Source organism: Talpa europaea, assembly GCF_964194135.1.
Source record: "Talpa europaea genome assembly, chromosome: 7".
In the NCBI taxonomy this organism is placed as follows: Eukaryota; Metazoa; Chordata; class Mammalia; order Eulipotyphla; family Talpidae; genus Talpa; species Talpa europaea.
Genome location: NC_140074.1, coordinates 7,463,638 through 7,483,730, shown reverse-complemented (window position 1 = coordinate 7,483,730; position 20,093 = coordinate 7,463,638). Strand labels below are relative to the sequence as shown.

General features: G+C 65.3%; 1 protein-coding gene across 1 annotated transcript; it reads right to left on the bottom strand.

The window, feature by feature from the left end:
• Nucleotides 1–1,292: 1,292 nt before the first annotated feature.
• NR5A1 (nuclear receptor subfamily 5 group A member 1) lies at nt 1,293–18,932 on the bottom strand (the record flags this gene model as incomplete). Its single annotated transcript, XM_084236934.1, has 6 exons — nt 18,822–18,932; nt 18,547–18,688; nt 16,098–16,720; nt 9,481–9,600; nt 7,646–7,793; nt 1,293–1,540 (listed from the first exon to the last, which is right to left on the bottom strand). Exons 1-6 carry the CDS (start codon nt 18,921–18,923, stop codon nt 1,293–1,295), a joined length of 1,383 nt encoding a protein of 460 aa, XP_084093060.1. The 5' UTR covers nt 18,924–18,932.
• Nucleotides 18,933–20,093: the final 1,161 nt, after the last annotated feature.

Here is a 20,093-nt window from a genome sequence, read left to right as displayed (position 1 = left end):
GCAGGGTGGTGGGGGAGTAGGGATACCCAGTCACTTCCAAATGGGCAGGTCAGCACAAGCTGCAACAGCAACATTAAAGCAGGACAGACAGTGGCCCGACACGGGGACGGGGACAGCGAGGCCTCGCCCTAGTGCCTGGGCCGGAGAGTCAGGACACCGGGCAGGAGGCCAGGGAGCTAAGGCCCAGCTTCAGGGGGTTGCGGCAAGGGACCCAATGCGATGGGGTCAACGAGGAGAGGCTGATCACCAATGTCCTGACCTAGAGACCCCCACGCCCTCCCCAAGTTCACCCACATTCCTACCCATGGAGATCCTGAGCTTCCACCCAGCGCATCCTGCTGCCCATCTAGTGGGGTGGGGGCAAGCTACAGCGCCTCTGGATTGGAGTGGGGCTCTGAAATAATGACCCAGCACCACCATGGGTGCTTGGTACGAGGGTGCTTAGGGAGAGACCATGGTGTTAATCCCCAAATCCCAGACTCAGTGCTCAGATCTGTCCTCTGCCCCCCACATACACTTTTCGAGGGGTAGCTAGGAGATTCAAAACCAAACCAACCAAAACAAAAAGGCAGGTGAATACCAGCGTGGCTGGCCACTTGGGGCGGGGCAAGAATGCTGACTGTGCCAGCCACTCCTCTGGAGAGAGAAGGCGAGAAAGGCGATTGGAGCTGTTCTTCCAGGCCCCATAGCAAAGTTTCCCCTGCAGAAGTCGGGGAGGGGGTAGAGAGCCGGGGAGGAGGGCTTCCTGTCCTACGCAGTCTCCCAGGGTCCTCTAGGGCCTGACCAGCCTGCCCAATTTTGCTGACCCCAGTTCACAAACCAGAGGGCTGCCCTCCTGGTGTCTGTGGGAGGCTCTGGAGACCCCCACTTCTCCCCCCGTTGACCCCCGCATAACCTCTCTCTGCCTCTGCTTGCAGGAGAAGGAGAAGGAATGACCTCTGACCCAAGGGCCACGGCGGTACCCACAGGGAACCCCAAACCTCCCCCCTGGGCCTGCACACCAGACTCCAGGACAGACAGCTGGGAGCAGGGGGAGGAGGGGGTGATCAGCATCACCTCCTTGGGGCGCTCCGCGTGGCAGGCAGGAGGCTGTGATGAGCAGGGCCCACCCCTCCACCAGGCCCTGCCCACCCACACCCGCCTTCCCGAACACAGGGCTTCCGAGAGCTGGGGGCAGGGGCCTATGGGGTGGGGCTCCCGGGGCAGCGTCATGAAATAAACCCCCTGGAGGGCCCGGGTGGCTGCGCCGCGGCCCCTCCCCGCCCGGCCGCCCTCTCCGCCCTCCGCCAGGCTCAAGTCTGCTTGGCTTGGAGCATCTCGATGAGCAGGTTGTTGCGGGGCATCTCGTTGCCCAGGTGCTTGTGGTACAGGTACTCCTTGGCCTGCATGCTCAGCGCCCGCACCTCCACCAGGCACAGCAGCAGCTGCTGGAACTTGTCCCCGCAGTGCGGGTAGTGGCACAGGGTGTAGTCGAGCAGCGCGGCGTTGGCCTTCTCCTGCGCGTCCTTCACCAGGCCGTGGTTGTTCAGGAACTTCACATCTGCAAAGGGGGCGCACGGTTGGAGCCCGCCCCACCCCGGCCCCCCACCTTCACGGGCACCCCGGCCCCCCACCTTCACAGGCACCCTGTCCTGGTGGGCACTGGAGTCCTGAGGGCTGCCACCCACCCGCACCCCAGCCGCGCCCTCCCTCCCCACACGGCACCCTCCCGCGGCCGAGGGAGACCCCCGGGTCTGTCTCCCACGCGGACAGCCCTGTTTTCCCCGGATGTGGCCGCTGCTGCCACCAACAAGCCAACCAAGGGCACGCCTGTCACCCCTGTTGGGTCATCACCCTGGGGGACGCCGCCCCAGCCAGCAGGTCACCCGCACCCTCAGCCGCCACCAGCGCCAACGTCCCGCCGTCGGCCGCACGGGCACCTGTCACCGCCGTGGGCGCCCCAACCGTCGCCCACCGGGTCGCCATGGCACCCGCCCGCATCCCGCCTCACCAGGCTGCTCCTCTCTCGGGGGAGCCGGAGCGCAGCCCCCCGTCCCAGGCTGCTGCGAGCCTCAGAGTGGACACGCGGCGGGAGGCAGAGGAGCAGCCACCGGCCCTCGGGAAGGCTCAGAGCCCGGCTGAGACAGCCAAGGGCTCCTGTCTCGCCCAGGCCCGGCCCGGCCCCACGGCCAAGACCCCCGCAGTGGCCCCCCCGCGCCGCTCAGGGCCAGCCGCGCCCCTGCTGCAGTGGCCGCTGTGCCCGCACGAGCTCGGCGCCGGGCGGCCGGGGGGGGGGGGGGGGACGGGCCCTCACCGCCTGGAGGGGCACAGCTGGGCCCGCGGGAGGCCGAGGGGGGTCTGGCTGGGCGAGGCGCCCCGCGGGAGGCCTGCGCGGCAGACGGAGGGAGGCGCAGCTGGAGCACCGAGCGCACGGGGTCTCTCAAGGCGCGGGCTGAGTGCACAAAACAAAAACCAGAAAAGGAAGATCCGGAGAGAGACTGACGGCGAGTCGCAGCTCCATGACCCAGACGGTGTGCGGGAAGCAGCCGCGCGGGGGGCCGGGCCGTCAGGGCCGCCCCGGATCTTTGGTGCAGGCGGGTGAAGAATGCCTCCCCCCACAGGGGTCCAGGGAAGACACAAACAGTTGGGGCTGAAGGGGGTTCAAATCCAGCCCCCCATTTAGGAGCCACGGCCTTGCTCTGCCCCGCCCTGACAAGGCCCTCTTCCTCCAGGAAAGGGGGGTGCCCCAGGGAGGGTGACGTTCTCCTTCTGCTCACGCGCCTCCTTCAGCTCCTGGGCAGCTTCTCCAGCTGGTGCCTGCCCAGGGCCCAAGGGTCAGCAGGAACCCACAGGCTTTGTCCCCGCTCCCCAAATCCCTGCACAGTCTTGCCTGGGATATGGTGTCCAGCGGCTCAGAAAATGGTTGTCCATGCCCTTGGCTTCTGCCCCCATCACCCCGGCCCTGCTGCTGCGGGGGAGTCAGTGGAGCCGACATGTGCAGCGCTTGGCCCTTTAATCCTTCTTAACACCCACTGCGCCAGGAAGGCTTGATGCTCCTGGCAACCCTGATCCCCAGCCGCCCCCAGCGCACCCACCAAGGCCTGTGTTGTCCCAAGTCGGATTTAGGGAAACCTGAGCTGGGCCCAAGGCATATGGCAAGACCTGACCTGATCCTCCACCCCTACCCCTGGCCCCCTCACTTCCCGTCAGTAAGTGGGCCTGGCCATTTTCTTCCTCACCTCCCAGGAGCGCCACAAGGCACCTTTGTGCCAATTAGAAAGTTCTCAGAGAGACTTGGCAGAGGGCATACAAGCTGGAGGATTTCACCCTGACCAATCCCCTGCCTCGGTGCCTTTGTGCAGTGAGCAACCTGCCCGACTGTACACAGCAGACCTGCTCTCTAGCCCCGCCTGCTCCAGACACACTCAAAGGTCATGGGAAGTCCCCCTGCTGACTGCTCCCACCTCACTGACCTCCCCGGAGCAAGTTGCCTGCTGGCCCTACCCCAATTCTGTCTTCTCTTCACCTCTCCTGCTCCCTCACCCTCCCTGGGGCTGGGCAATTCTCTTGGCATTGTTTTCTAACAATTCCCAATAGGAGGCTGAGGGTCCAGAGAAGGGGAGAGACCAGCTCAAGGCCACACAGCGGTAGAGGGACCTGAGAAAACAGCTGGAGTGGGAGGGGGACTGGACTGGGATGCTGCAGTCGGGGCAGGAGCGGCAGAAGAGGGGGAGCTGGGGAGGATCAGGCTTTACCAGGATTTACTGTCCTCAGCAGCACAGTGCCAGGGACAGCGGAGTGCAAGGTGTGGGAGCAGAACAAGGACAGCTCTCAGGGACAGCCCCCCTCGGGGCAGTTCTATGGGTCCCTCAGCCCTCTGTGGGCTGGGGACCCCCACTGTCCCAATGAGGTGGGCTACAGGACTGGGAAAGGAAGCACAGGCACCGCTTGTACCCCAGGGGCTCCAGCACATGACTGGCAACCCAGTGTCCTGGGCCCCTGGAACCCTGGAACCAGCTCAGGTCTTCCCAATAGACGCCCAGGAAGGTCAGAGGGTGCACGTGGATGTGGGGTGTGCCCAGGAACACAGCAGATGCCCATGTCTGGATTTAAATCCAGGTCTCTCTGGCTCCACATGCCTGTGGGCAAACAGGGGTGGGGTCAAATATGCACTCAGGTTCCTGGGGAACTGGACATGACACCTTCAAGTTCACCCAATCCAGGAGTCCATTCCTAGGGCCCTCAACCCTGGGGGCCCAGGATTCCCCAGAGAGTGTATCTGGAGCCAGATGTGACTTCTTCCTCACTTTGGAGGAGACCAAGGACAAGCCCTGCCCCTTGACTGATCTTATGAGACAGACGGAGATGCTGTGGGCTGACAGATACGGCCAAGCCAACAGCCCACCGCCCACCCGACACAGAGCCGGGGTCGCACAAACCAGACAGCCCTCTCACGTGTCAGGGCCTCAGGCCCCGGCATCCAGCAGCTGGATGACCTTGGGTAAGTCCCTTCTCCTCTCCGAGCCTCAGTCTCCTGTTATCTGCTAAATAGGTACAGGTGAGTCTCCGCTTCCAGGGTGTCCAAGAACCAGACCTGCTTGGTGTCAGCTCTGGGCCCTGAAGTGCAGAAGTCTAGACACAGGCGTGTGGGAGATGAGCCTCATAGACCCCCCAAGCCTGCTCGGTTCCCAGCAATCCTGGAGGTGGGAGGGGGCTGGGAGAAGACACCCCCACGTCGGAGAGCCGCCTGCTAGCTCTGCCGAGCTGGGGGCCCTGCAGGCTCTCAGAAAAGCCCCCTTTTCACGGTTTAATTGAATATTTGAATAATCCTTTCATTCCAGCGAGGCATAAAGAATGTTGTCCCAATAGCGGTGACTCAGGCAGGCGCCCCCGCGCACAATGGCCCCTCGAGTGGGGCTGCTATTCAGGCCGCCTTTTGTTGGCTCAGAGCAGTGGGTAAATTGCAAACGCTTAAGGGAATGCTGCTGCCGCCGCCTCAATGGAAGTCAGGAAATCGAATGTTAGGTCAATCCATTAAGCTTCGATTAAGTCCTCTGCAGAACAATGCCAGCCGGGCCCATCTTCATAAACACCACGATTGCCAGGAGAGAGGCACTAATTTTAATTAAACCTCCTTACCTGCCTCCACGCCTGTCTGAACTGGCTATTTAGACACCAAATGGTACCCTTCTGCAGAGGCAGGCGAGAAGGAGGCGCTGAGTGGACAGGAGGCGGTGGGGGGATCACAGGAGACGGCCGCCCAGCCAGGGAAGCGCCAACCCGGGAGTGATGCCCAGGGTGCCAACTAGAGGTCTTGGGGTCTTGGGCCCTCCCTCTCCCAGAGCCAGGTTCCCTTGCAGACCAGTGCTCCGGGTGCATTGGGAGAGGGGCCTCCCGACCCTCTTCCAGACTCCGGGCAAAGCTTCTCCCTCATTCTGCCCAAATTGGCCCAGTGCACCCCAGCCCAGGGCCCAGCCTCTTACAGAGGTCTGGGCTGCCACCTCCATCCATGCCTGAAGTGAAAGGACCTTGCTAAAATAAACGCAAATTTGATCAGGTTCCTCCAGCTTCAAATCCTTCCCAGGGCCAGGTTCAAGGTGCTTGGCCCAGCACTCAAGACTTCGCAGAGCTCAGTCCCAGCCTGCTCCACCTCCTCCCCAGCTCCCCCTGGCCTGCGGCCACAACCAGCCAGAATTCCCCAGACTTTGGTACTAACCGCTCCTTCCATCTGGAATGCTCTGACTGCAGCCTGCTTTGTTTCACCCAGAACACTCCTACTCATACTACAAGGCCCAGCTCAGAGGCCCCTCCTCCAAGAAGCCCAGCCCAGTATCCTAGGTAGACTTGATATCTCCTCTCCAGAACACCCCCCTCAGCCTGACCCATGTCCCTGCCCACGAAACCAGGCACTGTGCCGGACACGCATCAGGCGATACAGATGGAGCCTGACCCCGCCATTCAGCCACTTCCTTCGTGCCCGGTCATTGGCGCACTCACTTTCACAATGATGATGATGCTCAGAACAGCCCCGACGCACATCCTGAGGCCACATGTGGGCATCTGGGGAATTCTCTCATGGACTCTTGCCAGCAAAGGATTATTACGGTCCCTATGTGCAGATGGGGAAGTAGAGGCTCGAAGAAGAGGTGGACATGCGCAGTGGCACATGCCAGAGGGAGTTTAGGTTTAGAATCCTGGCTCTCCACTAACCTCACAAACAGCCCATTCCTCACCATCCCCCCACCACCCACTCTTGCACCTCGCCTCGCACATGCGTGTGCACGTCTACACACTCTTATCCCTCCCTCTCTCCTCCCAGCCCATGCCAGCCAAGCACCGCAGACAGCCCCTGACTCTGGGCCACGGGAGGGTGGGTCTGAGCCCAGTCACTTGCCTGGCCCAGCTCTGATCCCCCCCCCATGCCCCGTAGAAGGAGGAGTCCCCGGGGATCGCGTGGCGGAGGCCAGCACAGCAGGGCCTGGCGGTCTCTGGTGCCCGGGGTTTTGGTGGCAGAGGGGACGGGGCTGCAGGACGTGTGTCTCAGGCCCCAGTGGTCTGGAAAACCAGGACAGGGTCCTGCTCTGCAGGGGGCACCCAAGGACAAGAGGGAGCCCTGGCCAGGGAGATGTGACTGGCTACCCACCCTCTACCCCACCCCCACAGGGCCTCCCTGGAGGCCTGGTGATGGTGGGCAGGTCAGAACCATCACCTACAAACCGCCCAGACCCCCACTGACCCCACACGCCAATCTATGTGCCTCCAAGCACCACGCTCCCCTCCAAGCCCCTCGTGTCTTCACGTCTCCCCATCGCCCCTCAATGTTCAGACGTAAAAATTAACAACCCCGTAGAAATCCGCAGCCTGCACACACAGGCACACGCGTGAGTGCAAACAGACACACGACACAAAGGCACAAACACACAACTCCTGGTCACCACATCCCAGCAGCTCACGCCCAGGACTCTGGCCCGAGCCGCCTCCCGGAGCCCCTTGGCTCTCCGAGATGAGGTCACAAGCAGAGGAAGCAGGGGGTCCCCCAGCAGGGGGTCCCCCAGCAGGCGGTGGCCTGGCGGGGGTCCTGAGGCTCCTCCAAGAGCCTGGGGACCCAGCTCCTAACTGGCTGCCCCTAGGGCTCATCCATTCCCCAAGAGGAGGCCGACTGGGTGAAGACGGGGCCTGGGGGCTCCCAGCGCCTCCACACGGCAGAGGCTCAGCAAAGGCAGAATGAAGGAACGAGGGAGAGAGGGACTGGGATAAGGGGGTCTGAGCTCCCACATTTCTCAGCGTCAGAATTCGGACCCTCAGAGCAGGAACTTAGGGAAACCGGTGGGGGCCGGGGAACAAGAGCTCCTGAAGTCACCGGCATGCTGTGGCGGTGCCTCGGGCACTTGTCCAGGGCTGCCCGTCAGGAATTTAGCGGAGCCTCCGCGGGGTCCTTGTCCCGTAACCCGCAAGCCTAAGGCTTTATCTTGGCCGCGGAGAAACAAGCCCACAGAGGGAGCAGCCCCCATTTTAGACACCAGGCCCTGGGCCAGGTCCCTCACACCCTGAGGGGGGCCCGGCCCCGACAACCGCTCCTCCCGCAGAGCCCGGCTTGGCCTCCCCAGGAGCGCCCACGCCCCACGCCGCCCCGGCCACCCGGCGGGCCAGGCCCACGGCCACTCACCGAGGCTGAAGAGGATGAGGAACTTGAGGCAGACGAACTCCTGGCGGTCCAGCTGCAGCGCGTGCAGCTGCAGCACCAGCTCCTGCGCCCGCAGCACCAGGCTGTGCAGCAGGGAGCCCGCCTGCGCGGCCACCGTGGTCAGCTCCACCTGGCGGGCGGAGCGCAGGGTCAGAGGGCTGGCGGCGGCCAGGACGCGGCAAGGGGTTCTGATCGGGGCCGGGGGCGGTAGGGACCAGAGGCACCTGTCCAGGAGCTGACCCACCCCAGAGGCCCCCCCAGAGGCCCTCCCATTCCCGAAACTGAGGGCACAGCGGCCCCAGCAATCCTCGGTGCCCGCTCCGGAGCTGAGGGCCCGGAAGCTGCAGAGCCAGTGGGACAGGTGGGCGCAGAGGAAGGCGGGAGGCTCCTTCACACACACGGCCGCCCACAGGCCCAGTGGCACAAAGGGCTTCGTTTCGTGGGGTGTCTGCAGCCAGCCCGGCAGCGGGCAGGCTGTGGGGCCCGGGGCCTGCCCGACACACGTGGACTTGGCCACGGGCCTGCTCAGAGCCCCACTCGTGGACATTGGGCTGGGCACGTGGCCACACCTCAGTGCACCTTCACACACACACAGCGCACTTGCAGGTTGTCACGCGTGTGCACGCGCGTGTACACACACACACACACACACACACACGGTGAGGTCGCATCACCGGGTAACATCCGCGTGTGCTCATGTCCACATGTGACAGGCAGGTCCCAACACCCACACACTCACGATAACACGCAGGCAGACACACGTGCACGCAGCACGCCCATGGCTGACCCGGGCCAGCCCAAACACACGCACACCTCACACCTGCCCTCTGCTCCCAGGTGGCCTCAGCAGTCCCCTGGCCCCGGGAGCCTGCGACACCCAGGGTTGAGAAGAGAGGAGGAAGAAGCTGCTGGGGTGGCAGCAGGGGATGGCAGCAGCGCCTCGGCCTCTCACCCCACACCCACAGCGCGGGTCAGGCCCCTCCTCCTCCGCTGTCCCCCACCCAGGCCAGCCCCCCCTTCTCTGCTTTCTCCCCTTCCTCCATTTCCCCTGCACCTGCTCTTACCACTTGGGGGTCCTCCTTGAAAGTGCACCCCCCAGCATCCCAACACTGAGCAGGGGGCGCAGCCTCCAGGCCCTCCTTCCCTGCCTCTTTGCCCCAACCATGTGCTTGTTCAAATGCAACCTGATCATGTTCCTCCCCTAGAATCTCTCCTGTGGATGCCTGTGGCATTTCAGGGAGCCCAAGGCTCCCACCCTAGAGGGATGTTCCCTGCCCTAAGGGGACCCAAAATCTGACTTTGAGCTTTGGGGCCCAGAAGCCCTGTTTGTTCATCCATTCACTCATTCATTTGTTCATGATTGAAGGCTGGCAAGGTCCTGCCCAACCCAGCTCCTAGCAGCCCCTGGATCCAGCCTTATCCCTCACCTCACACCCCACAGGACACCTGCTCCCCAAATCCCACATACACAGCCGTCCTAAACTGCCCTCCCTGAGTCTTGCCCTGCTCTGCCCTCTGCCCCCACGGCCTTTCACTTCCTGACCAGCCCCTGTGTTATCCTTCAGGACCCAGCGTGACCTCCCAGTGCTCCCCACCCCCGCCCACACCCCCGAGCTGCTTCGCCCAGAGTGGGGCTCCCAGGGCCCGGCTCCTCTCACGGCCAGGGCCAAGGCTGGACAGAGCGGGGTCAGGCCAGTGGGCATCCCATGAAATAGGGGAAAGGGCCGATATCTGGGGTGCCTAGGGTCAGCCCCGGAAAAGCCTGGACCCTTCTGGAGGGTGCAGGGGGGAGGGGCGGCACAGGCAGGCCCGGTCACCTCCTGCCCGGTGACCAGCAGGATGCTGCTCTCCTTGCCGTGCTGGATCTGGCGGTAGATGTGGTCGAACACCAGCAGCTCGCTCCAGCAGCTCTGCAGCAGGGTCATCTGGTCGGCCACCTGGAAGGGACAGGAGCACGGGGTCCTCCCAGCTCTCAGCGCTGAGGCTCCCTGCCAGGGTCCCCGCCAACTTCATCAGAGCGGACCTGGGGCCTCAGGACCAGCTCTGCTGCTGAGCCGCACGGCCCCACGCGAGGTCTAGAACCTTCCTGCGGCTCAGTTTTCTCATCTGCAAAGTGGGCTGAGCATTAGAACCTGGTTTGGCACATATTAGGCTTTCGATAAATGTGACTCCGGAACGTCCCTGGAAGTGCTTTGGGAAGGGTCCCGGCAACATGGCGGGGAGTGGTATTAATTTTCATCTTGTGCCCACTGGGCGGTGGTCACATGGCCAGCAGCCTAAATTGCTCAAAAATGAGCCCTGGAGGGAAAAGAGAGGGCTCCCCTGGACCTTCTGTAGAGCTCTCAGGCTCGGGGGGAGCGAGGCCCCCCGTCCCGCCCAGGCAGTGAGCAGGGGAGAGCAATGGTTTGCTGTTGGCAGCAGAACAGAAGAGCCCCAGGGGGGTGCCGAACACCCAGGCTGCAGCTGGGGGCACTCAGTGCTCGGACGGGGCCCGTCCCTCCCACTTTGGGGGACCCATGGCAATGGCAGTGGACATTTGAGGGACTCGGGACTGTAGGATGCCAAGAGCCAGAAGAGCCCTCTGGGACTCCTCTGGCCTAAATCTCCAGGGTGTAGATGAAGACTCTGCCACTCAGGGAGGCCGAGGGCCTCTCCCGGGAACACACAGAGCCAGTCAGGCCGGGGCGGCGTCTGGCATTCTCAGTGACACACACAGAGCCCTCCGGGTGCTCAGAACCTCACTGGGTGTTATAAGGCAAGCTAGGAGGGCACAGTACAGGCTCAGTCCCTCTCAGCCTCTGTGGCTCATCAGCCGACTCCCTGGGCTGGGCCCTGCAACCTCTGCAAACCAAGCCAGCTAGCAGCATTGCACAGCGGTTCCACAGCCCTGAGAAGTTGGTACGGCTGTTAGCCCCAATCCATGGAGAGCCCAGATAGGTCGAGAAAGTTGCCCAAGGTCACACAGCTCTGTCTGGCTCCAGATCTGAGCTTTTAACAACCAGGTATAGACGAAGATCCACTTTTGCCACTCAGGCAGGCTTGTCGCTTCCCTCTTGAAGCCCACCCAGATCCCCCCTCCTCCCTTGGTGCCCTCACCATCCTCTGCACAGGGCACCTGCATGACCTGATTAACTCATGCCTCTGTCTCCCCCAATACCTGTGGCGCTTGGAAAGGCAAGACTGGTCACCTGCTCATTTTTGGATCCCCAGAGCAGAGGTCAGTGGGTCGTTGATGAGCAAGTTGTGCATCCCAGGAGCCCAGGCCGCCCCGTCTGAACTGGCCTAGGCCTAATGAGCAGCTCTCATCTCAGGAGTAGAAGCCCCTCCTCTCCTCTGACCCCTCCTGGGCTGGGAGCACCCCAGGGGAGGCCTATCCTCAGGCAGATGGAGGGAGAGGAGAAAGTGGACAAAGAGAAAAGTGAGCAGCTGCAGACAAAGTCAGGGTCCCTTCAGGCCCCCCTCTCGCCAGTCCACAGAGGGAAGATCTGTCTCTGTCCTACTCTAGGCCGCAGGCCGTCCATCTCCCCGCCACAACCCCATCAATGCCAGGACAGGAAGCCCAGCCAGGGGGCCCAAGGACCTGCTAGCCCTGGAGGGAGTGGCCAGGAGAGAGTGAGAACCAGGGCAGGGGTGAATCCCGGAGCCCGCTCCCTATCTCTCCTCAGGAAGTGGTCAAAGAGACCTCCCCACCACAGGTTCCAAGTAGGAAGGGAGGTCCAGAGAGCCCTGACGACCAGGCCCAGCCCAGCAGCCCGGGGCTCCTCACCCCTGCCCTGTGACCCGGCCATGCTCCAGGAACAGAGGCTCTCCTCAGGGGGCACGCAGGAGTGGGCGTCTCCCAGATGCCCCAACTGCACCCGTCTTCTGGGGACCTTGGGCTCCCGAGGCCCAGGTAGAAGGGGCCTGCCGGGTGAGTGACACTGGCCCCCCGGCCCCCCGGCTGGGGTAGAGGAGGAAGACATGCAGCACTGGGCTCTGCCCCACACCCCACGAGGCCCTCGGAGCAGACACCCTTGTGCCAGATTGAAGGAACAGGGGGTGGGGGGGTGGAAGAGGGAGCGATAAGGGGGAGAATTAAGAGATAAGCAGGCCGAGTTTCAGGCAGAAAGCAGCAGGGGTCACAGTGACCCGCAGGCCAAGCCCTGGAAGCAGACTCTGTCCCCAGGCCTCAGACCCTGGGAGCGGGGGCAGCCCTGCCCAGCAGGGCGGATAGGATAGGGGTGGCCAGGGCGGAGGGGCAACATGGCGGCCGAGCTCGGGCGGCCTGTGCCTTTTGTTTCTCTCCCAGCTCAGCCGCACATCCTCCTCTGCCCTCATTTCCTGTTCTGAGAAATGGGGAAACAAATCCTCCCTCTCTGGGTAGAGAAAACATAGGCGCACACTGCGTGAGGAATGGAAGGTTCTGGGGCCTGGTGGTTGGTTCTCCCAGCCATGCTGCCCCTGCCCCGGCGGCCTCACCTGCCCCCCCTAGGGCAACCTTTCCTACCAGATTTGTGACTCACCTTTCCCCTGCACAGACAGATGGACACGTAGACACCAAACTCCACAACAGCGCACACAGGCACACGCGCGCACACACACACACACACACACACACACACTCTCTCTCTCTCTCTCTCTCTCTCTCTTCCCTTTTCATTTAAAAGAAAACCAGAGGCGGGAGCCGCCAGCCCTCTCCATGGAAAGCAGGTGGCTAAGAGGCCGGCTCACTTTACCAAAGAGCGTTGGTTTTCACCTTCCCAGGTTTCTCGGGAGGCAAACGTCTCCCCCTCGACCCTCAGGCCTCTCTACCGCCCCGGGAGCAAGGACACGGCGGCGCAGGGCCCGGGGCCCTCGCGTCCCAGCCCGTCTGCTCGGCCAGTGCCCCGGCCGCCCGGCCCTCCTGCCACAAATCTTCCCGGAGCCTTGACACTCTGCAGCCTGCCTCGGAGACGGGGTATTTATGGGCTCCGAGCTGACCTCCCTCCCTGCAGGACCCCGCAGAGCCCCCCGGGGTCCACGGGCTGGCGGTGAAGGCCGGCGGCTCTGCAACGCTCCAGCGGCTGGCGGGCTCGGCTCCCCGGGGCTCTCCCGGCCAAGCGGTCAGCGGCCGCCGTTTGTCAGCCTGCGACTGACAGTTACTGCCGCTTAAATGAACCCATATATCTGAGCGGTTAACTCTGTTGCCAGCCCAGGGCCTCGGAGCTGCCCATGGAGGGTCGCCCTGATATCAAGATGGGTTACGGGGCCCTCTTGGCCCCTGTCTCTCCTCCCTGATTCCTATCTTGCAGCCTCGCAGCCTGTCCTTCAGGGGAGGGGCAGCCCCCGCCTGGCCTACACGCTGCCTCCCACCCAGCAGAGGCACAGGGAGCTGCTGCTACCTCGCAGGTAAGAGGGGCTTTGTTAGCACAGGGCCAGGTGGGCCTCCCTCTCCCAGAATTCCCCTGGGCTCAGAGGACCCTGATACAAAGTATCTTTCCTCACTTTTCCAGCCAGGCCTGCACACACCTGGGCTCACAGATTCCATTGTCCGCAGCCCAGGGGGCAGCAGGCTGTCCAGGGGACTGGCAGCTGGGCCTCCCACTCACCCAACGCTGCTACATGCCCGCCCTGGCTCAGTAAAAACCTGGTTGGCTCAACCCTGACAACAGCCCTCTGACGTGGATATTGTTTCAATGACTATTTTATAAGTGAGGAAACTGAGTCTCAGAGGAGTAAAGTCACTTGCCCAAAGTCACTCAGCTGGTAGGTAAGTGGCAGATCTGAAATGTGGGTGCAGGCCCCTCAGCTTCGGGTCTTTGTTATTAACGTCTGTGACTGCGATCCGTGATTGTAAGAAGGAAATGCAGAGCTAGAGGGACCTCCAGGCTGGAGAAAAGGAGGAGGAACATCCCAAGAGGACATATGGAGCCCCAATACCCAGGCTCCCAGAATCCCTGCCAGCGGAGCAACGAGCCAGGCCGTCACACTGGCAGCAAGATGTCACCAGCTTCACAGAAGCTGAGTAGCCTCTGGGGAGGGCACAGACTCTGGTGGGCGCCCCGCCCTGCCGGCCACCCTCGCAGGCTGTCCCTCGCCACTGCCCACTTCTCAGCCAAGCTCTGGCTCGGACCCTGCCAACCTCTCTAGCCCCAGCTTGCAGGACTCCCTGGATTCCCTGACGCGTGAGGCCTGTTCACACATCTGGGCCTGTCGCCACTTCCTAGAAAGTCCTTAACCTTCCTGGGCTGCCTTCTGGAAAGGCACAGATTAAATAGTCCTTCCCTGACGTCCTTAGATTAGCCATTTGCTCCCCCTCTGCGTCACCTTGGTCCCTCCCCAGTGCTCTCAGGGCCTTGGCCCCTTGCGCCGGCATCAGCTGTGTCCACATCTCCCCTCCGCTAGCCGGGCAGCCTCCTGCATCCCATTCATTTCAGTGCCCCAGTGCCCAGCCCAAGGGCGGCGCTCACAGACTCGAGAGCCCCCTCTCCGCTGAGGCCTCTGCTGCCTGGAGACGGAGGGGTGAGTGGCCAGCCACAAGGGACAGGAGGGTGTCACCCAGCACCCCTCCATGCCGCTGCCTCCCCCCTCTGGCTTTCGCCCAGGGCTCACTGGCCAGAGGGAAAGACGTTCCAGCTGGCAGCTAAGGACGCTCTCAGGGCTGGGCTGGTGCCTCTCCGCAAGCCTCCACTACAGGGCAGTGACCATGGCTCAGATTCCTGGGTCGATGCTGAACCTCAGGGAAGGGGAAGCAGGAAGGTTTGGACCACAGAGAAGTGAAAGCAGGAAAAAACACTCAGCAAAGCTGGGACAAAAGCCCTTCCCATCCTGCGTGAAAAACCCCGAGAGACCAGGCCGCGGGCCAGAGGAAGTGCCCTGCCCCTGGACCCAGGGTTCGGGAACCAGGAACTCGCTGCCCCTCCTCCCCGCTGCTCGGGGCTCTTGGGGAGTCTGGGGAGGAAACTGGCAGCCAACCCGAGGGTCCTGGGATCCTTTCCCCACCGGGACCTCCAGCTTGAGTGGGAGGCAGACGGGAGGGTTCAAGTGCCGACCCCTTGCCTCACCCGAGACCAGCCCAGAGAGGGGGCCGGGGACGAGAACCCACCCCATGCCCCACGCATGGCGCAGCCCCAGGCGCAGCCACGAGACCCTCCACAGCGGATGTGGGAGCCATCACCACCAATGCTTGACTTCCAGAGCAACTCGGCGCCACCCCCAGCCCAGGGGCGCACAGTGCCCATCCCCCAGCACCCCCATGCGCAGTCCAGGCAGGCAGTGCCCCCGGCCCATCCGGCCACATGCCCTGGAGGAAGCCCAGGCCCGAGTGGCGTCAGCACCGACAATGCCGCTCAAGGCTGCAGCGGCCCCAGCGGGGAGGCCACGGGCCTGCTGATTACACCCGGCCCGGAACAGCCAGGGGGGCTAGCCTGGGGCTGGCGAACGCCAGAGTGAAGGGTGCCCGTGCCCAGGTCAGAGAGGGTGGGTCTCGCTGGGCTTGGGAACCCCTGAGGTTGTCAAACAGCCTGACCAAGGCAGTCGGGGCACGGGAGGCAGCTCGCAGGCCATGGGCCTTCAAACCACTAGGCAGGCTGACTGGAAAGTTCTTCCTGGCCTGGCCTCAGTTTCTCCCCCTGCTCTCTGCTTCCTTTGTTGCCTCGGGTACCTCAACCCCAGGATGGAATGTCTGGTGGCAGAGAGGAAGGCTCCCTTGTCTGGAGGATGGGTGGTTGGCCCTGCGGCCCCCCATCTACCCTCCCACCGAGCTCCCCATGCACACACAGACACACACGCGCGCGCACACGCACACACACACACACACACACACGCTGACACAGGCTCAGCCGTCAGGCCTGAGAGGCGCAGGGGCAGCAGGGGAGAAGGCCACAGCGCTGACACCCGCGGCCCCGCTCAGAGCTGCTGAGAGGCCTGCATTACAGTTGAGGCCGGCAGGGAGCGGGCGCCTCTCCACCTGGGGGGACAGGGCGGGCCGGCCCCTCTCCCCGACCCTGGGCTGGAGAAGCCAGAGACAGTCTCTCAAGGAACCCAGCTAGTCCCCTGGGGGAGCCCAGGGTGTCATGACAAGAGAAATGCCTGTAGAGACCTGGACTGGGAGGACCCTGGGGAGGCCGGAGAAACCGGAGCAAAAAGACACACACCAAGGAGCGAGAGACCACGAGAGACCGCAGGAGACAGGCGGGATGAAGGGAGCCCAGCCTGTGAGAGGCCGAGGAGAGGGACGGAAGGAGTGAGGAATGCACGCGAGGGGAGGCAGCCGGGACCCCGCGGGCGGGAGGGGGCCAGAAAGGCTGTGATGGACCAGAGAGACTCTCCAATGTGCCCCGTGTGGCCTCCCTGCCCCCCGACATGCCCGACCCCGGTGTCCGGGACAGCCCCACACCAGGGGTGACCGAGACAGGCTTGGGCGGCTGAGCACACCCCAGATCTGACCCCCCGCCGGGCAGGAGGAGGGACTCACCTCCAGCTCCTTGAAGACCATGCACCTGCGTGCCCAGTCCACGATGGAGATGAAGGTCTGGTCAGCCATCCTGCACAGCAGGCTGAAGGGCGCGGGCTGGTCGGGGCGGCCCTTGGCGGGCTCCTGCAGGCAGCCCACGATGCGCGCGCGCACCTGCTCCTCGTCCGGCTCCAGCTGCAGCAGCTGCAGGATGAGCTCGGGCACGCCAGGCCCTCCAGAGAAGGGCTCCGGGTAGCCGTAGGGGGGCCCGGGCTGCGGGGGGCTGGCATAAGGCTCGGGGTACTCGGACTTGATGGCGCGGCCGGGGAAGGAGGGGTAGAGGTAGCCAGCCAGGGGCCCGTGGGCGCCGGGCACGGCCATGGGCAGCGCCGGGGCCCCAAAGTCGCCCAGTGGCCCGGGAGGTGGCGCGGAGCCCAGGCCCTTGGGCTCAGGCGCGTGCAGGCCGGGAGGCAGCATGTAGTCCGGGGGGGGCGGGGGCGGCGGCACCCCCATGGGGGGGCCTGTCTCCAGCTTGAAGCCGTTGGCTCGGATCTGCGCCTTCTTCTGCTGCTTCAGGGCCCGGTCCCGCTTGTACATGGGCCCAAACTTGTTGCGGCCGCCTCGCATGCGGTCGGCGCGCACGGCTGTGGGCAGGGGCAGGGGTCAGGCTCGGCCCTCCCGGCCTCCGGGCCCTCGCAGAGCTTCCCAGACAGAGCTGGCCTTGGCACTCCCTGCCCGGCGCGCGCCCCACAGAGGCAGTGGATGCCCTTGGCCCCGTCCGCCTCACCTCCTGACACCCTGCTCTGGCCATGCCACCTCACCAGCCTGCTGCTCCTCTGCTCTGACTTCTCCATCTTCCCCGCCTGCCTCCGAGAGTCCTCCTGCCTCAAACCCTTGCCCTCTCGCGCCTTCCAAACACGAAGCCCTGAGGCGGCCACCTCCAAGCGGTCAGGCAGGCTCCATCGTCCTTGCCGCTCACCAAGCTAAGTGCTGTGGTGCCTGCGAGGCGGCTGAGAGCTCCTGGGGGCACAGCCACGGGTTCAGGTGCCCGGCACGGCCCGGCAGGGAGATGGTGACAGGCAGTGGGCCCTGAGCGGCTCCCTCAGAGCTGGGTCCCCAGTGTCCAGCTGCTTCTTGACTGACCGCCTGGCTCTGTCAAGCCCCTACTGCGCAACGACTCGGCCTCCCCCACTGCCTTCACATTTGACGTGGAGTTTAGGGCTGGCCCGGGCTCCTTGCTGGAGAAGGGGCCTCCCTTGCTGACCAGATGTCCCTCCGTTTGGCCAAGAATGTGTCACCAGCCGGACCCAACAGGTGCATGTCTGCATCTGCAGCGTGGCCCCGGCCCCGCTCAGACAGGACCCCATGGGGGCGCCAGGAGAAGGGAGAGGCCAGGCTCAGCCCGCCGTGTCTCTGGACCCTCCCGGCCAACCTTCCCGCCTCAGGGTGGGCAGCTCTGCTCCCCGAGGCCTGCGCATGGCACCCAGCTCTCCTGAGGACCGCAGGCTGGGGACAGGAGCTCCCCGGGCGGACGGGAGCTCTCCCCACCCGGGACTCCTTCCTCGAGGGGGCAGGACGGGTGGGCCGCAGCCCTCGGAGCCGCTCAGGCCTTCACATTATTTAAAAACTTTGGCCAACAGCTGCCTGCTCGGCTCACAGCCCGCTGGGGCCAGCAGGGTGGAAGCCTACGACTGTCCACCCTCAAAGAGCTTGAGCCCTTCCTGCTGCAATGCCTTCCCTCCCCTCTGGACGGAGCTCCGGGGCTGGGGCGCGGGTCCTCTGGGGGGAATGCTCCCCCACACCCTGGCCTTTCCAGGACCCGGCTAAGAGCAGGGTGGGAAGGGCACCCCCACCCACCGAGGGCCGAAACGGAGTGGCCCTTTGGATGGACGGCCAGATGGCCAGATGGGTGGGCTGGAGAGCGAGGTGGACAGACAATAAGAGCATAAGGCTCGCGGATAATGACGGCAGTGGGTGACCTGTTGTGCCGCATTTTCGTGCCGGGCGCCCAAACAGGAGCTTTTGATGCAAACCTCTCACAACCGGAGCGGCAGGCGCCGCGGCTAATGAAGCCCCTTTTTCAGACGGGGCATCTGCAGCTCGCAGAGCTAAGGGAGCGCGCCCGGCGGGGAATGCCCAGCCTGTGATGGGGGCGCAGAGCCTCTGGGGTGCGCGTCGGGCAGAACTCCTTCCTCTCTGCGGGGCTCTGTCCCGCGCCCCCTTCCCAGGCGCTGGGAAGAGGGTCACCCCCGCGGGGTTCCCTTTCCGACACTGCTCAGCCCAACCCGGGCAGGTCCTGCATCCACCCCCTAGCCCAGGGGGACCGCCAGCCGCTCTCACCCTCTGGTGCGCAGACCCGGGAGGTCCCATCGCCGGCCCCCAGACCCTGTCAGGAGGCCAGCGGTGCCCTCACCCCTTCTTCCACCCGAACCCCGCTCCGGCAGGCAGAGGGCAAAGGGCAGAGGCGCACCTTCCAGGCGCATCCCCACGGTCAGGCACTTCTGGAAGCGGCAGAAGGGACAGCGCTTGCGCTGCGTCTTGTCGATCTTGCAGCTCTGGCTCTCGGTGCACGTGTAGTGCTTGTTGTTCTGCACCGTGCGCTTGAAGAAGCCCTGCGGGCGAGGGGTTGGCGCGGGAGGCGGGCAGGGTCCGTCTTCCCGCGCGCGGCGCCCCCCGCTCGGCCCCGGCCGCCCGCCCGCCCGCGCGCGCTCCGAGCGGGAAGCCCGGGCCGCCCGCCGCGCTCACCTTGCAGCTCTCGCACGTGAGCAGCCCATAGTGGTAGCCGGACACCTTGTCCCCGCACACCGGGCACAGCTCGTCCAGGTCCTCGTCGTACGAATAGTCCATGCCCGCGGCGTCCGCCTGCCGAGGGGGGAGCGGGTCACCGCGCGGCACCGCGCCCGGCGGCGCCTCGACCGGGCCCGGGGTCCGGCACCTCCAGCCGCGCGCCCCCGCCGTGCCCTGCTGAGGGACCGGGCCGGGCGCCCCATGGCAGCGCCCCGATCGGGGCCCGGAGGCGGCCGGGCGTTGAGCACCCGGCGCCCGCGCGGGGATGTGCGGGGCGCAGCCCGCCGAGGGCCTCCACGCACCCCGCGCCCGCGTGGCCGCTCCCCGAGCCCCCCGCCCCTCCGCGGGCGCACGGCCCCCGCCGCGCCGGATCCGGGACCCTCGGATTCGATGCGCCTTGATCCGGCTTCGTTCGTCTGAGAACAAAACCCGGGTTCTGAGAAAAGGAGACGCGCTTGGCCGCCCGGGAGGCGCCGGCGACCCGGGCCAGGGGCCCGAGAGCCGCGCGCCCGCCAGCCCCGGGGCCGAGACGGAGACGCGGGGACGGAGCGAGACCCCGCCCGACGCGGCCCCCGGAGAGGCCTCCCGGCGAGACGACGAGAGCCCGAGAGCCGGGGACGCAGCCCGCGGAGGCGCGAGACGGAGGGAGACGAGGCGAGGGAAGCGGCCGGAGGGGAGCGAGCCAGGGACGCCGGGAGACGGGCGCGGAGAAAACCCGACAGGCGGACGCGGAGACCCGGCGGCGACCAGGCGCGGAGACGCGAGGCCCGCGGGGCGCAGAGGCGGGACCCGGGGAGCCCCGGGCTGCGCGGGAGGCGGGCGGGCGGGCGGGCGCGCGCCCCGGCGGGCCGGGCCCCGAGCTCGAGGACGGGCCCGGGCAGGGCGTCCGAGGACGCGGCCGGGACGGGGCCGGCGCGGGGAGAGGCGCGGCGTCGCGCGCGGAGGGAGGCCGGGGCCCGCGGCCGCCGGGCCGCGCCGGGGAGACAAAGCCGCGCGGCGACGGCACCGCGCGCAGCCCGCGCCCCGAGGGCCCCGTCGGGCGAGAGGCGCGCGGCGCGGCGGGCAGGGCGGGCGCGGAGACCTCGCGGGCTGGGGGCGGCCTCGGGCGGAGAGTCCAAGTTCGGAGGACGGCGCGGAGCCGGCCGGGGCGCGGGGGGCGCGGGGAGGGCGGGCCGGCCGGCGCCCACCTGGCGGCTCCTGGAGCAGCAGCGCCCGCGTCCCGCGCGCGCG